At 45.6% G+C, this 15,219-nt stretch overlaps 1 protein-coding gene across 1 annotated transcript in view; it reads right to left on the bottom strand.

Annotated features, from left to right (window-relative positions):
• The window catches only part of NRK (Nik related kinase), a 116,972-nt gene that overhangs the window by 22,034 nt on the left and 79,719 nt on the right, over positions 1 to 15,219 (bottom strand). The window contains exons 18-24 of the mRNA XM_056859844.1: positions 13,702 to 13,817; positions 10,856 to 10,920; positions 9,049 to 9,179; positions 6,516 to 6,609; positions 3,852 to 4,031; positions 2,848 to 2,977; positions 1,180 to 1,338 (exon numbers count right to left, since the gene is read on the bottom strand). Coding sequence (XP_056715822.1) covers positions 1,180 to 1,338; positions 2,848 to 2,977; positions 3,852 to 4,031; positions 6,516 to 6,609; positions 9,049 to 9,179; positions 10,856 to 10,920; positions 13,702 to 13,817 — 875 coding nt within the window. The remainder of the gene's footprint in view (positions 1 to 1,179; positions 1,339 to 2,847; positions 2,978 to 3,851; positions 4,032 to 6,515; positions 6,610 to 9,048; positions 9,180 to 10,855; positions 10,921 to 13,701; positions 13,818 to 15,219) is intronic.

Here is a 15,219-nt window from a genome sequence, read left to right as displayed (position 1 = left end):
GGCACTTAACACACAACACACAAGGAGCCAGCATAGTGTAGTGGTTAAGAGTGTTGATTTGGAGCAGTGGACTCTGACCTGGAGAATCGGGTTTGATACCCCCCTCTTCCACATGAGCGGCAGAGGCTAATCTGGTGAACTGGATTTGTTTCCGCACTCCTACACATGAAGCCAGCTGGGGGACCTTGGGCTGGTCACCGCTCTTAGGAGCTCTCTTAGCCCCAGCTACCTCACAGGGTGTCTGTTGTGGGGAGGGGAAGGGAAGGTGATTGTAAGCCGGTTTGATTCTTCCTTGTGGTAGAGAAAGTCAGCATATAAAAACCAACTCTTCTTCTTTTTCTTCTCAAGCCCAAACTACATGTTACATTTAACACGAGAGCCATAACGCCAGCTGGGAGTTCCCCATCAGAACTTAATTCTAAAGCACCAGAGGGGCCCCATTCAGATCATGACCACAGCATGGGGATGGGGCCCCTCCTCTCCTCATGCCATTGTCCCGATTCCTATTGGGCTCATGCAGTGCTTTCGAATTAAGTCCTGAAAGGAACTTCACAGCTGGCTTATGGCTGCAAACTTCCAATGGAGACCACATGTTAAATGTAACATGGGCCACATGCCATAAGCCCACTAAGAGACATTAAGCAGGCCACTGACTCTCAGCCTCACTTCTCCGTCGGCAAGATAGGGATAATCATACTGGCCTACCTTACAGGGCCAGTACAAGGATAACTGTTAATAACTGAAAGCCAGTGTGGTGTAGTGGTTAAGATCAGTGGACTCTAATCTGGAGACCCGGGTTTGATTCCCAACTCCTCCACATGAGTGGTGGACTCTAATCTGGAGAACTAGGTTGGTTTCCCCACTCCTAGAAATGAAGCCAGCTGGGAGACCTTGGGCTAGTCAGTTTTCCCCGAACTCTCTCAGCCCCACCTACCTTACAAGGTGTCTGCTGTGGGGAGAGGAATGGAAGGCAACTGTAAGCTGGTTTGATTCTCCTTAAAAGGTAGAGAAAGTCAGCATATAAAAACCAACTCCTCTTCTTCTAATATACATGAAATGCTTTCAACATTGAAAATGCTGTACAAACCTATGATTAGTATTGTACAGGGTGACCATGGGGCACCGTAACTTGCCAAAGCTCCATGACCATCAGTTTCTTTTACCCCTCGGCTGACTTACCCCACAACGCAGAACACAAAATCTCTGAATTGAACTTCTTTTTGTATTTGCGGATTTCTGGGCTGTCACTCTGTGGTCGAATATTGGTGGGATTCACATTGACGACAGAACCTTTCCTTGCATTTTGCCTACTGGTGGGTTCTGGTTTGGCACTGGATGCTGGGAAAAAGGAAGAAAGATGATGAAATAATTGTTTGGTTTACCATGAGGCAACCCACAAAATCCACACTCATGAAGCTGCCTGATCCTGAGTCAGACTATTCACCTATCAAGGACACCACTGTCTACTCAGGCTGGCAGTGGCTCTCCAGGATCTCAGGGTTATTACACCCCCTCCTACTTGATCTTCTGTTAGCTAGAGATGCTGGGAATTGAACTTGGGACCTTCTGCACACAAAGCAGATGCGCTGACACTGATCCAGAGCCCTCCCCTATCAAAAGTGGCCGGGTGAGAATGCCTGCCTCACTGTATCTGCACTGCTCCTTCTCTCCCTACTTTTAGAGGGAGTTTGTGCCAGCATAGTACCAAAAACAGCCTGATAGGTGGCAATTCTTCCAAGCCACCCTGCACCTGAGATCCTTTAACTGGCATGAATTGCTGAATAGAGAGCTGGAGACAAAGAGAAGGAGAAAAGGGGACAAAGGGGGACAACAGAGCTGCAAGGGCAGAAAAGATCATGGCCGTGCAGAGAGAGGAGGGTGCGTGCAGTATAGCGTATTCTGACATAAAGGTAGCATCAGTGGTACAGAAAAAGGAAAAAAAGAGTAGCTGAGAGGAGAGGGTATGAGAAGGTGGTGGAGACCTCTTGACTGTGCTGACTCTGCATTCAGCAGCAAGAGCAAGTACAGACCAGGAAGCTTCACTGTTATAGAACTTCACAGAGATAACACAGAGTCCAAGAGCTGGAGTGGATCTATGAGGTCATTAAGTCCACCCCTCAAGGAAATCCAAAGACAGACACTTCTCATCAGAATGGTGGATCTAGGCTCTGCCTGAAGATCTCTAATGAGAGAGGGCCCCCTCCCAGGCGACTGGTCCATTGTCAAACTGCTCTCCCTTTTTTAGGAAATTTCTCCTAATGTTCAACTAAATTTCACCTTTAGATCCCATTAGAGATAGCATCTGGGGTCATTCCAACATCTGAGCTCGAGCATCTCCCACTGCTTCTGCAAATTTATTTTATTGGTTTTTTTTTTCACAGTTAGGTTTAAGCCCCGGTTAAGTGTGTAGCATAATACGATATATGGAGAGTGTACACAGACTCCCATTTTAATGAGAGTTTTATTGTGCTCATCACTGAAAGAACTTTCCACAGGACTAACTTAAATAAAATTTAAAAAATTAAAACTGCACACTACTTGTGTGACAACGGTGTGGAAACATCTCCAAAATAGCAATGCAACACCCCAGGAATAATTTCAGCAGAAACTTTAAAAGCAGCAGGAGGCAGAACTTTATGTCAGTATACCATCCCCAGGAGAAATACAGATGTATCATATTAATCAGACAAAGAAGAAGCGACTGCTTTGCCAGAACTTGGCTGTAGGAGACCAACCAAGTCCAACATTCAGTTTCTAAAAATCAACAGGCAATTAAAATTATAATTCTAAAGAATGCAATCCAACACACTTGCAAAATATGTTTGTGATTTGAGCCATCATGCTTACGGGAAGTACAGTTTGATCCCGTCGGACTGGAGGGAGGGGAGATTTGTAGAAGCCTAGGGTCTATGAATGAAGTAAATGATGAAACAGAGGAGGAGCTATTTTTCGAGGAGGTGTTTTCAACGCTTGGTACCTATAAAGGAAAAAAGAAGAAGAAGAAATGAAGGAACCCTTGCCCTGATTGCTTGTATTAAGAAGCTCCTTGATTTAATAAGGCTTTTAGCCTGATTAATTAGGACGTGGACCACGTAGTTCTACATCTTCCTAGAAAAAACCCTCGCTATGAACATTATACCACCACTTCACTAAAGCTTGTACGCAACGCTTCTTACTTCTTGGCTTCCTGTGCCAACTTGTGTACCTGCCATCTTTACCTCTAGATTAGGGACTGGTACCTGCCAGCCCTTGATCCTTATCCAGCCTTCTGAGAGGCTACTTCCTGACCTGCCCAAGTGGCAACAAAGAACAAAGAAGAGAACATGGGAGGAAGCAGCAGCTGTGACCATGGAATTTCCCAGCAGCCTGCTTTGGGAAGTAGTAGCTGAAGTATGGCCCATCCTATATTCCCTTCTCCAGGTAGACGTCCAGTATATTTAGTGAACTAAATCTGCCCCCTGATGGCCCAGTTTCTGGGGCATGGGCCTTGACCTCCCACCATCAGCTGTGTCCCAAATTACAATGCAGTCTCCTTGCAGTCCAGAATATATCGGGAGCCTCTGAGAACAGAGACAACACCTTATCCACATAGCCCTGCTCTTTCGTATGCATTGTCATCCCTTGCTCCCGTTTCTTGGATACGGTGGAGCATCTCAAAATATTGGAACATGCATATCTACGATGTATTGCAAAGAGTGTCACAGTCAACACATCCTAAGCTGTACATAGTACAGCAAGTTAAGCTGACATGCAGCACAACCACTGGATTAGAAAAATTGGCTTCGGTCCCGTGACCAACCAGAGAGGTATTGTTAATACAGGATTTATTGATAAGCAGAGTAAAGCTTTACCTTCTTAGGAACAGACTTGTTCTGAAGTCCTTGACTATTCTGGGCAAACTTTAGCTGGTTTGCTGAACAGTCCGAAATTTGGCTTTGCTGCAAGAGATCCGGGAGAAGATAATTTTGGTTGCTCACGCTCCAGAACCCTTCGTGAATACTACTGCCGCTAGGTTTTCCCGGAACATGGTCCTGCGCACAGAAAACAAGTGAAAAAGCTAGTTTGTGATGCAAGAGGATTCCTCCCCATCCCTCCCTAGAACGAGCAACGCCAATCACTTGCCGTAGAAGTCGTGGGCACACAAGTGCGGGCAGATATCTGAGGTTCAATTCTGTGTAGGGCATCAAGCTAATAAAAATCAGATTATGGAGGGGAAATGTCAGTGCCTCAGGAAAAAGTAATGAAAAAATGACACTGGGAATGGGCTCCTGATGGATGACGGCTGCTTTAAAAGATACTGGTAATGCGCTGTGTTTATACAGTAGTGTTCATCTTCGAAGCATTTTGCAAATGATACCTAATCCATTCTCTCAACTGCAGTGACAGGCAGGCAAAGAAAAAAAAAGCATCTCAGAAGCACAGCAATGAAACGGTCTCTCTTCATCCCAAAGAAGTTAGAGAGGTCCCCCATCTCAGAGACTTCATCTCCCTACTATGAGGGAGATGTGAAACCTCTTTAAGATGTTCCATTCAGCAAGAACTCTGAATTCCTTCTATATCAGAGCAGTCAAAATAGTGGCTGAGAAGAGCCAGGACTTCTTGGTAACAGCCTTGAGAATTTACGACTCACAGAAGAGTTCCTTCTGGGTCACTGAAAAAAAAAAGTTAAAGCCCACTCATTTTTACAAGCCTTATTAAATCAAGGAGCTTAAATCACTGGGTTAGTTTGCTGTTGAAACTGAATACCTTTCGGGGATTTACTACTTGCTATTTTATATACATTTTTAAAAGACTGCAGCTAGCTGAGCTGGTCCACGTAACAGTCTTGCAATACCTTTTATTATTTTATTTATTCATTTAGGATATTCTTTGCCACCTCAAGTCCTGCTCAAGACGGCTTACAATTAAAATAGCCACAATATTAAAAACAAGCCATTGGACATAGGCAGCATAAAATCTATCCATAAAACAAGCCCCCTGATTAAAAGCCTGGGTAAACAAATGTGTTTTGGCCTGGTGCCTAAAAGTAAAGTAGGCACAAGGTAAGACTCCAGGAGGAGGGAGTTCCAAAGACAAGGTACCCCCACAGAAAATGCCCTTTCTCTAGTGCCTAGTCTAGTCTCACCTCTGCAGGTTGGGGGCACAGAGAGCAAAGCTTGATTTTAATGGGGAAGAGGAGGAAGAAGAAGAAATAGGAGACAGAGGAGGAGGTAGATTTAGAAAATCTAAACGTAGATTTTCTCTACCTTTAAGGAGTCTCAAAGCGGCTTACAATCACCCTCCCTTCCTCTCACCCACGACAGACACCTTGTGAGGTAGGAGGGGCTGAGAGAGTCTGGGGAGAACTGTGACTAGCCCAAGGTCACCCAGCAGGCTTCATGTGTAGGAGTGGGGAAACCAACCCGGTTCTCCAGATTAGAGTCTGCTGCTCTTAACCACTACACCACACTAGCTCTCCAGGCTGGATAGTATGGCAGGAGATGGTCCTTCAGGTACCCTGGCCCCAAGTCCTTTAGGGCCTTAAAATTAAGAACCACAACTTACAATTGTGCCCAGAAACAGACAAGTAACAAGGGCAAATCTTTCAGCACAGTGGTGCAGCACGAAAATTCCATGGAAGCCTCCCTTTATTTTGCATTTCACTTGGGTTCTTCAGTCTAAGTGTCTACTCTATACAATGCACTTTAACTTCTGTTGAACCAAAATGGGATCCCCCACTACCCAAGTAATTTGCATGCCAATGAAACCAACCATTTGTTTAAACTGTTTGTATCTCCAAGTCACCAAATGTGATTTCAGAGAAATGAAATGGATAACGCTTATAGGAATCCTAAATGCAGCTTCTTCCACACTTTCTCAGTTGTACTGTAGCAGTGATGAAATAAAATGTATATGCCATGAGTTCAAATCCCTGATGCTTGGCTGTGGCTTTAGAAGGGCTCATCTTGTAGGCGGTTAATCTAGCTTCATAACCTTTAAAAATTACCTCCCTTAATCCGATTACTCTAATTCCCACAAGCAGAAGGGATAAAAGTGTTGTTAATATGGGGATTAGTAGGTCTGTTTCAAAGTGTGAGTAATTAGAGAGATAGAATTGAAAGGTGCAGACAAGCATACAGAACACTAGCAATTCCTGTTTTCTATTAGGAGCTCTTGCCTCACACATGTTCTTCTTCTCTAGCTAACGATAGCAACATCTGAAAACCGTCACGAGATACAAGCCTACATAAAATAATGTGGATCAAGCCGAGTCCAATTGGGAGATGGCTGGACCTGGGCATGGGTCTTACTAAACTTACTAAACAATCTCTGCGTTTTTTGTCTTATGAGACTGGGCTAGAGAAGAGGCTCTTCCAACGCAACAATTACCCTAATGCCGCAGCACCCATCACATGCAGATGCTCGCAAAGTCACAGCTGCGCAGTAGAAATCCCAGCACTCAGAGCCGCAAAACGAGTGCTCGGAAAATCTCCAGCTCTGCACAAAGAGACACTCACACTGAAACTGTGGATTACCTTCTGTTCAGTTGCGGTGCTCTGGGGCTTCAGTTCGATCCCATCTGGAACCCTCGCCCTTGGGAAGCTGGTCACTCCATTGCTGAGTGGTTGCCTAGTAACAAACAGCACTTAGTGAATTAAAAAAGGCAAGGGGAGCCAGAAGAGGAACATACACAAAACACATTCCAAAATTAAAAAAAAAAAAAATCACTACACAGAGATGGAACAAGAATGTTTAGCAGACTTTCCCCATCCCTGGCAGCTTCAAGCTTATGAAGCAACTGATACTTTACTTTTTAAAGTCAGGTACAAAAAGTTACGGAGTTTTAAGCAGTAATACTAAAGTGGTGCTATCAGCAATGAGCAGCGCCTTAATATGATTACATGCCTCTGCATTCAACCAGAAGCAATGGCTGGGAAAGGATCAGGTCCACAATGCCTTGCTTATGACACATTAAGCCCAGCCTTTTATTAGGTACACGTGCAATTCACAGGTGTTAATGCTGTCTCCATCTTTTGTACCCAAAGTCAAAAAGTAAACTACAAATAGCTTCTTATCTTAGGAGCATTTGTTGGAGGAGGGCTGAGGAACCTCTGTGCTGGATGGAAAGGGGTTTACTATCTACCTCAGCCCTCCTCTTCCCACCTGTCTTATCCCCTTACTTTTCTCTATGCTCTGCACGAACTAGCCAGAGACTTGTAAGAACATAAGAAAAGCCATGCTGGATCAGACCAAGGCCCATCAAGTTCAGCAGTCTGTTCACATAGTGGCCAACCAGGTGCCTCTACGAAGCCCACAAACAAGACTTTGGGGTCAGGAAGCAATTTTCCTCCAGGCCAGATTGGCCAGGGATCATGGAGGTTTATTTTTTATTATTATTATTATTTTTTTTGCAATCTTCTGGACATGGAGTAGGGGTCACTAGGGGTGTTGGGGGGAGGTAGTTGTGAATTTCCTTCATTGCACAGGAGGTTGGACTAGATGATCCTGGTGGTCCCTTCCAACTCTATGATTCTAAGATGACTGCAGCAGCATCCTACCTGTGTTTCACAGCCCCAAATATAATAGGCATGCTCCTCTGATACTAGAGAGAATAGCTATGCTTCATGACTAGTATTCATTTTGACTAGTAGCCATGGGTAGCCCTATCCTCCATGAATATGTCCACTCTGCTCTTAAAGCCTTCCTCCTTGGCCCTGTACACAAGAGTTTAAATACCTTTCGACCCTCAAAATCTCTCCAAGTCTTGCAACATCTCTTGGACTCGTTCAGTACTAGTTGCCCCAGTAACTGGCCCAACACTCCAGTCATCTTCCCTGATGCCTTCTAAAGGCAGGGCAGCCCCTGGCTGTCATGGGCATGTTAATCTCTGGCACTTCAGCCATTGCTTACAGCTGATTAGAAGTGTTGGTGTTAGGCAGTGGACTCCAGACAATATGGTATATAAGTGGAACATGCAATCACGGGGTTCCAGATTCTAACTCAGGTGTAGTTTGATCAGCCTTCCCTGTTTGAAGATGGCCATTTGGGTGGTGATTAATGCCAGGCAAACAAGGTTTGTCCCAGAGAGATTATGGCCCTGCCACTGAAACAGATTCAAGAGGGAGGGGCTGTGGCTCAGTGTTAGAGCCTCTGCTTGGCATGCAGAAGATCCCAGGTTCAATCCCCGGCATCTCCAGTTAAAGGGACTAGGCAAATATGTGATGTGAAAGACCTCTACCTGAGATCCTGGAGAGCTGCTGCGGGTCTGAGTAGACAATACTGACTTTGATGGACCAAGGGTCTGGTTCAGTAGAAGGCAGCTGCATGTGTTCAAGAGCTGAAGGATATGTGTCCCTTTTTCTAAGGCCTCTGCTTGTAATAGACAACAATCCCATTAGCATTTTTTTCTAGGTCCGGTTTAAATACATGGGATTCTAAACCTTGGTTAAATCCCAGATCAGAATCCTGGCTCAAACAAACTGCAACTTGAAGTGGATGTCATGAAACGAAGTTTGGTCGAACAGGGACATTTTCAATCAAAGTCCATGAGAGCAGGAGAGAGGAATGAGGGGAGCATACAACCATGCCTAAACAAAACTTAAGTAAAGCTTTTCTTGACATCTGAATGAAGCCATATTCTCACTACACCAAGGTTTGACCTAGTCTGATTCTGCTCACCTAAGGCCCACAAATCACATCGCAACTGTGTTGATTCTCTCGATGATCCTTTCGTGTCTTCACAGCCCACTGGAGAATTAGCAGGGATGTTATAAAACCCTTCCTGGTATCATGCTGCACTTCTTTCCTGCAGGTATTGGAAGTCCTAAACTAACAGCACAGGAAGCCCTTAGAGTCAGCGAGGCATCCTGGATGCGACATGATGCAAGAGCATCTTAAATCTCTCTTGGCAGGACATTTTGCTCAAGCACAGAGGCCCTCATACATCATCAGGAAAAATACAAGCCTGTCAGTTTCCTTGTGCCAAACTGAACTCATTTTCAGATACTAGGTTTTCAACTCATCTGCAGGAATTATATTTTTCGGAGGGAAAGGGGCGAGGAGGCCAACCTCACGTGACTACAGTCACGGCTGTCATCCTCTTCATCACTACTGCACACTTCGTCACTGGAGGATGAATATTCTGCTGATTTCAGGAGCAAGCTGGCACTGTCTTTTCCCTTGGCCAAGAAGGGCGGGCTCTAAAACAAGAGAGGAGTTGGGTGCTGTTTTGCTTGTAAGAGCACCAGATTAAATCCACCATTTTATTTTTGAGCTGCCAAGAAACCACGACATTCACTATCAAGTTTGCTCTAGATATACTGAAAATAAGGCCTTTGTGCTTTAATGTATCTGAGTCAGATGGTTCTCTAGGAATAGCACACTAACAGCGCAATCCTAGGGAAGGGGGGGGTAGTTAAGAAGTGCCTGGGGTTGGCACAGCCATGCTGCCTCCTGAGCAGTTTGCAGCAGCATAGGAGGAATAATAAAATAAATCCCCCCCAACTCCTGTGAAACTGCTCCATAGAGTTTTTCGGGGCTCCGGCATGATTTTTGCAGGCACAAGTTCACGCCTGCAAAAGGGGGGGGGGTGTTCCTGGGGTGAAAGGGTTTAGGAAACTGACTAAAGTCAGCCCCACCCCTGGGAATGCCCCCTTGGCGCTGGTGTGAGCTCTTGCAGTGAAGATAAGCTGCTGCATGGCGCTGCTGCATCACTCCCCAGCGCTGGCGTAAGTAGCCCTGCACCAGCATATACGCCAGTTTAGCCCCCCTCCCCACCAGATCCGCTTTAGGTCCCGGAGCCCAGCTGGCAGGAAAGTAACAGCAGAGGAGATGAACATTACAAGTGGAGGGGAATCTCCTCCCATGCTTTCTCTTTGAAAAGCAGTGTGACTACCAATGCTCCTGACTGAGGGTCAAACTACATGACATGTTTTTTGGCAAGCTGGGCTCGCAAACACACAGCAGCTGCAGGAAATGTCATTTCAAAAATCAATGGGAGTCCAGTTCTGCTCAGAAGTGTGGTGTGGGGAAAGGAGGGGCTCCTGCTCCCACCGTGCTGCTTTCTCGAGCCAAAATGGCTGTAGCAAGATGTTGTTTGCGTAACTTAGGAGCTGTGTGTGCTTGGCTTTGCTGGGCTGGGTGAAGAGAGAAAGGGCTGCAGGAGAGAGGCTGGAGGGAGAAAGGAGGGAAGGATGGACAGCGCATGGGTTGTTTCCCCTCACAGCAGAGGACGAGAGGAGGACACACTCACTGAAAGGCACGGCTGCCATTACTTTCGCTGAACACATCCTCCTCCTTTGTCGCCATCCTCACCTTGTCCTCCTCCGCTGTGCTATGAAGTAACCCTTCCAAGAGAAACAGGTGCGCTGCCCACCTTCCTGCTTTCGCTGCTCCTGCCTCTTCTCCCCCATCCCTTTCTCACCTCACCCAGCCCAAAGAAGAGTGGAGCAGTATCAGGATCACGGGTAAGGAAAGAGAATGAGTTCAGCAAAGGCAAGGGCAGCACTGTACCCTCATGGCTGCTGGCAGTGTTCAACAGACATAGTCAGGCAGATATGAAACTTATGTGTACCTGTGACTGTACACATGCAAAATGTATGTCTGTTGAGTCCCTCGGATACTGAGCTCGCTGGACAGCTCTCAGAAGCAACCACGTTTCAGCCTACTCTGCTTCACCAGATGTGATCTGTGGTTCTGGCATGTGATGCATTTACCTCTCCCTGGAATTAACCGAGCAGCATCTAATGCTCACAAGCTTATCTCTACCTCTTGCACGGTCGTTCCAAAAACCAACTTTCCAAGGCCAAGTGAGTAATAATAGTAATAAAAAAGAGTTTGGGAAACTTAGAAATAGCAAAAGGAGAGAAAAACCTACTGAAATACGGCAGAGATGAGATGCGTGCTCAGGCTTCTTATAGGACTGGTGGTGGACAGATGATCCTGAACAGCCCAGAAAGAGAATTTTACAGGGATATGTTAACCAAAACTTAACAAAAGATTTAATAGAACAAATAGTCACAAGACAACAGTGGGCCTTCTTTGCCAATGCTATATATGCAAAACAACCACATCAAATTATTCATTGTGCACCTTACGCTACAGTTCTAGAGTTCCTGTTGAGTATGGCTACAGACTGCAGATTTGTAAGGAACCTAATTGGCAAAAATAGAAAACACAAGCATTGTTTGTGTGTTTACTTCCCTACTACTAATGTCATCTGTCTGACTCGACAACATGGGACTTCCCTTATAGTCAAATCTGTGACCATGGGCAGGATCAGTCTATTAGTGATTTCAATCTTCTGCCGTTTCTGCTAATTATGTTACAAGGACTCACCCCAGAGCTCCATCAAATCTCATTCCTCTCAGTTAAAAAGGCAAATGTTACATTATTTTAATGCTATCATGTTTATACGCATTTCTGCAAGCACACATTCACATTTCAAGTAGCGACTGGACCCCCTGCGCTTCTCCCCACAGACTGAATCAAGTTTGTCAAATGATTCCCACGATGCAACTCTCTGAGGAGGCAGATTTCATCATGTTAGTGTGTGAATAGGCTAACTACTTTTGGAATATGTACCCTTTATTCCCTGATTTTGGAGAGTATAAATGTCCCATTTATAAATTGTTTTCAATCAGGCTGCCCAGAGATCAGGCTGCACTACATTTCTGGTCTCCATGTGGAATTACCTCAACAATTTTGATGCTAGTATGGCTTGGTTAATGAAGCCCAAATATCATACCCTACCAGCAAGTATTATCAAGTGCCTGTCAGTAGGACAGTGAAATGGGACCACTTCAGGGGTGAAATTGGTTCAGGACAGTCCTGATTACTGGAAAGGAACTGGCCAAAGCTTCCTCAAAGTGTAGTGGTTAAGAGCAGAGGACTCTAATCTGGAGAATAGGGTTTGATTCCCCGCTCCTCCACATGAGTGGCAGATGCTAATCTGGTGAACCAGGTTGGTTTCCCCACTCCTACACATGAAGCCTGCTGGGTGACCTTGGGCTAGTCACAGACCTTAGGCTAGCCACCTACCTCACAAGGTGTCTGTTGTGGAGAGGGGAAGGGAAGGTGATTGTAGGCTGGTTTGATTCTCCCTTTGGTAGAGAAAACCAACTCTTCTTCTTCAAAATCCCCACCTCAGCCCCAAAAGAGTCAGTACTGAAAATAAATTTAAGGCTCTGTCTGCCTTGTTAAAGTCCTCATGTTTGTTGGGGAACAACACAAGGATTCTGTATCACACGTGCAATGGGAGGTGGGTTTTTTTTTGCCTCCCTGACTCACACTAGATCTTTTCTGTTTGCAGCTACAGCTCACAGGGAGAAGTGGGTTTACCTTTCCCCACATTGTTTTCATGTCCTCAAATTGCCCCATGGAGCTGGCATTGGCTCCATTGTGGTACACAAGTTGTAACCGCAAAACTGGTTTGTATAATGAAGCTAACAGCAGTTCCATGGAACAGACTGAGGACATGAAAATAGTGTGGTGGGGGAGCCCTTCTCCCTACATACTGTGGTCACAAACAGAAAGGAGCCAATGTTCACCCAGGAGGCACAAAACTCCCGCCACACATGTGATATAAAGTCCTCATGTTGTTCCCCAACTTTGTAATCTGTAGATGCAGCCTAAGTTACTTTCACTTCTGTCTGCTTACAGGTAAAATTGGGACTTCTGCATATATAGGTGACTCCCAGCATGCAGATAAATATATATTTTTTTTAAATAACTCCCTCCAACAACCCAGTGAGTACTGTGCACACTCAATGCCCTGACACACAATGTCAAAGGCAGTCATGTGGTAAAGAAGAATAAATAAATGGAAACAGAAGAGGGAGGGAAATTGGCTTGCTGGTGCAATTAAAATCTTATAATGTCCTGGAGGAGGAGATCGGGTTGTGGAAAACGTTGCCATCATTTTACTTTCCCCTCCTCTGCAATCCCTCATAGGCCTCCACCTCGTGTTTGTGGATAGCCGCTTACCCATGTCTGCACACATTTATATGTGAGAGACGTCTGACTAACCCCTTAGCAACTTATTGGTGCTTCTCAGAAGTCTTGCTTTACACCCTTCGTTGGCCATCCAATCTTAACGACAGCCATTGTTGAAACGACCACGGGGTGACGGGCCAGCAACACTGGCTACGTCTACCAATTTACTCCCGAGCAAGCTAAGGAAAAGGCAACCCTCCCCCACATATGTACGGTAACAGAGGTTTCAGATGAGGCCGTTAACCCCTCAGTGACGCTCCCCAGCACAGTAGGCCTTGGGCCAGTCACACATTCAAAGCCTATTGAGCCTCATAGGTTTGTTGGGAAGAAAGAAGGGAGGAGAGGAGAATGAGTGATGCAAACCACTTTGTGTCCCCATTGGGGAGAAAGGCAGGGTATAAATGAAGTAAATAAATAAATAAATAGGCAGTAAGCCTTATGAATCTCTTATATGAATACCATACAAAGCCATGTTTGGGAGGCATCTCAACCAGTCAACAACTCGCAGAGGTTTTCTCTTTAGATGTAGCTCGGCAACAAGGTACACGGAGTTAAAAATAAATTAAAATCACATCTGCAGAAAACAGGTGTGTACGTGTGAGAAAGAGGGATCATTAATGAAACAGCGTTGGGATTTCAAAATCTGCTTTTTTACCCCTCGCCCCAGGAATGGACACGTTGCACAATTACGGCTTGGGTGGACAGATGGAAGCCTGACCCAAGGATTACCTGAAGCAGACTGGTTGCTCTGATGAGATGCTGATTCTCGTTGCCTGTTGCTACTGGAGCTGCTGCAGTTGCTGTTTATTTTCACTGCATGTCCCCCCAGGGATGACTGCTGCGTGCTGTCAAGAAAAAAGACCCAAAACAGTGGACGACATGAAGGGCACTCCCCACTGCACATTCCGTCCCAGGGTCTCAAAGCCACTCCCAAAAACCAAGGGTCAGAATACCCTCAGGGAGCTAGTTATTATCAACTCCACAGAGGAGGAAGCCTACCACTCCCAGAATACCTCAGTAACATGCCACTAGCCAACATTCAACAGTTTCACAACCCCCACTGAGACTGAGTTAGGCTGTATCAAGGAAAGAAGAAGAAGAGTTGGTTTTTATATGCCAGCTTTCTCTACCACTTAAGGAAGAATCAACCCAGCTTATAATCACCTTTTCTTCCCCTCCCCACAACAGACACCCTGTGAGGTAGGTGGGGCTGAGAGAGCTCTAAGAGTGCCCAAGGTCACCTAGCTGTAGGAGCAGGGAAACCAACCCAGTTCACCAGATTAGTGTCCGCTGCTCATGTGGAGGAATGGGGAATCAACCAGGTTCTCCAGACTAGAATCCACCACTCCAAACCACCACTCTTAACCATTACATGCTGGCTCCCCAAAGGTAGATGCATGAATATTAACATGTAAAGCCCGCCAAATCTCCCACCAACTCTGATATTCCTACTGAACTGCCTTCTTAGAAAGGCCAATGTTGCTGAGTGGAGATGTGAACCTGGGTCTCCCAAATTCGAATCCAACACTCCAACCACGGCACCACATGGGCTCTCAACATATCAACGTAAATTTAAGTAAGAACCTTAGAGGAGTTTACCTTGAAGGATAACTTCAAGCAGTAGAATGGCAGATAATGGATGGGGAGGGGGCTGAGATTCAGGTTTAAACCCCCACCCTGCCATGATACGCACTGGGTGACTGTGGGTCAGTCACCCTCTCTCAGGCCGACCTACCCCACAGGGTTGTTGCAAAGATAAAATGGGGGAGTAAAGGGGGCCCCATGCACTGTCCTGAGCTCCTTGGAGAATGGGCAGGATAAAAATGTCATAAGGCAATGAACACAATGATTGGCACAAAGTTACACTGCAAGCTAAGAGGTGAGCTGAGAAGTTGGCCTTATTTAACCAGGTGTCCACCCCAAGGTAAATCGCTCCTTAAGTTGCCTCCAGTGTAGAGATGCATTTACTTGAGTGGAGAGTAAATCTGAGACAGAAGAACAAACTAATCTGAATCGAGGTCAGTTGTTTGCAGTTAGATTTGTTAGATTTTGGCCATGTTCTGCTTCTGTAAAAGACCCCCCCCCCCAATAATCCTGTGCATATTGGCCTTTTTTCACACTCTTAAAGTAAAAGAGAAATAAGTCTTTGAATTAGCTTGCTTTATATCCTTGGATGTATTAGGACCCTGGGGAAAGAACAATCTGAATTAATGAAGATAATCGCTTTAGACCTTGGTTATGTTGTCC

Source organism: Euleptes europaea, chromosome 13 (assembly GCF_029931775.1).
Source record: "Euleptes europaea isolate rEulEur1 chromosome 13, rEulEur1.hap1, whole genome shotgun sequence".
Taxonomy (NCBI): Eukaryota; Metazoa; Chordata; class Lepidosauria; order Squamata; family Sphaerodactylidae; genus Euleptes; species Euleptes europaea.
This window is presented reverse-complemented; position numbering and strand designations above follow the sequence as displayed.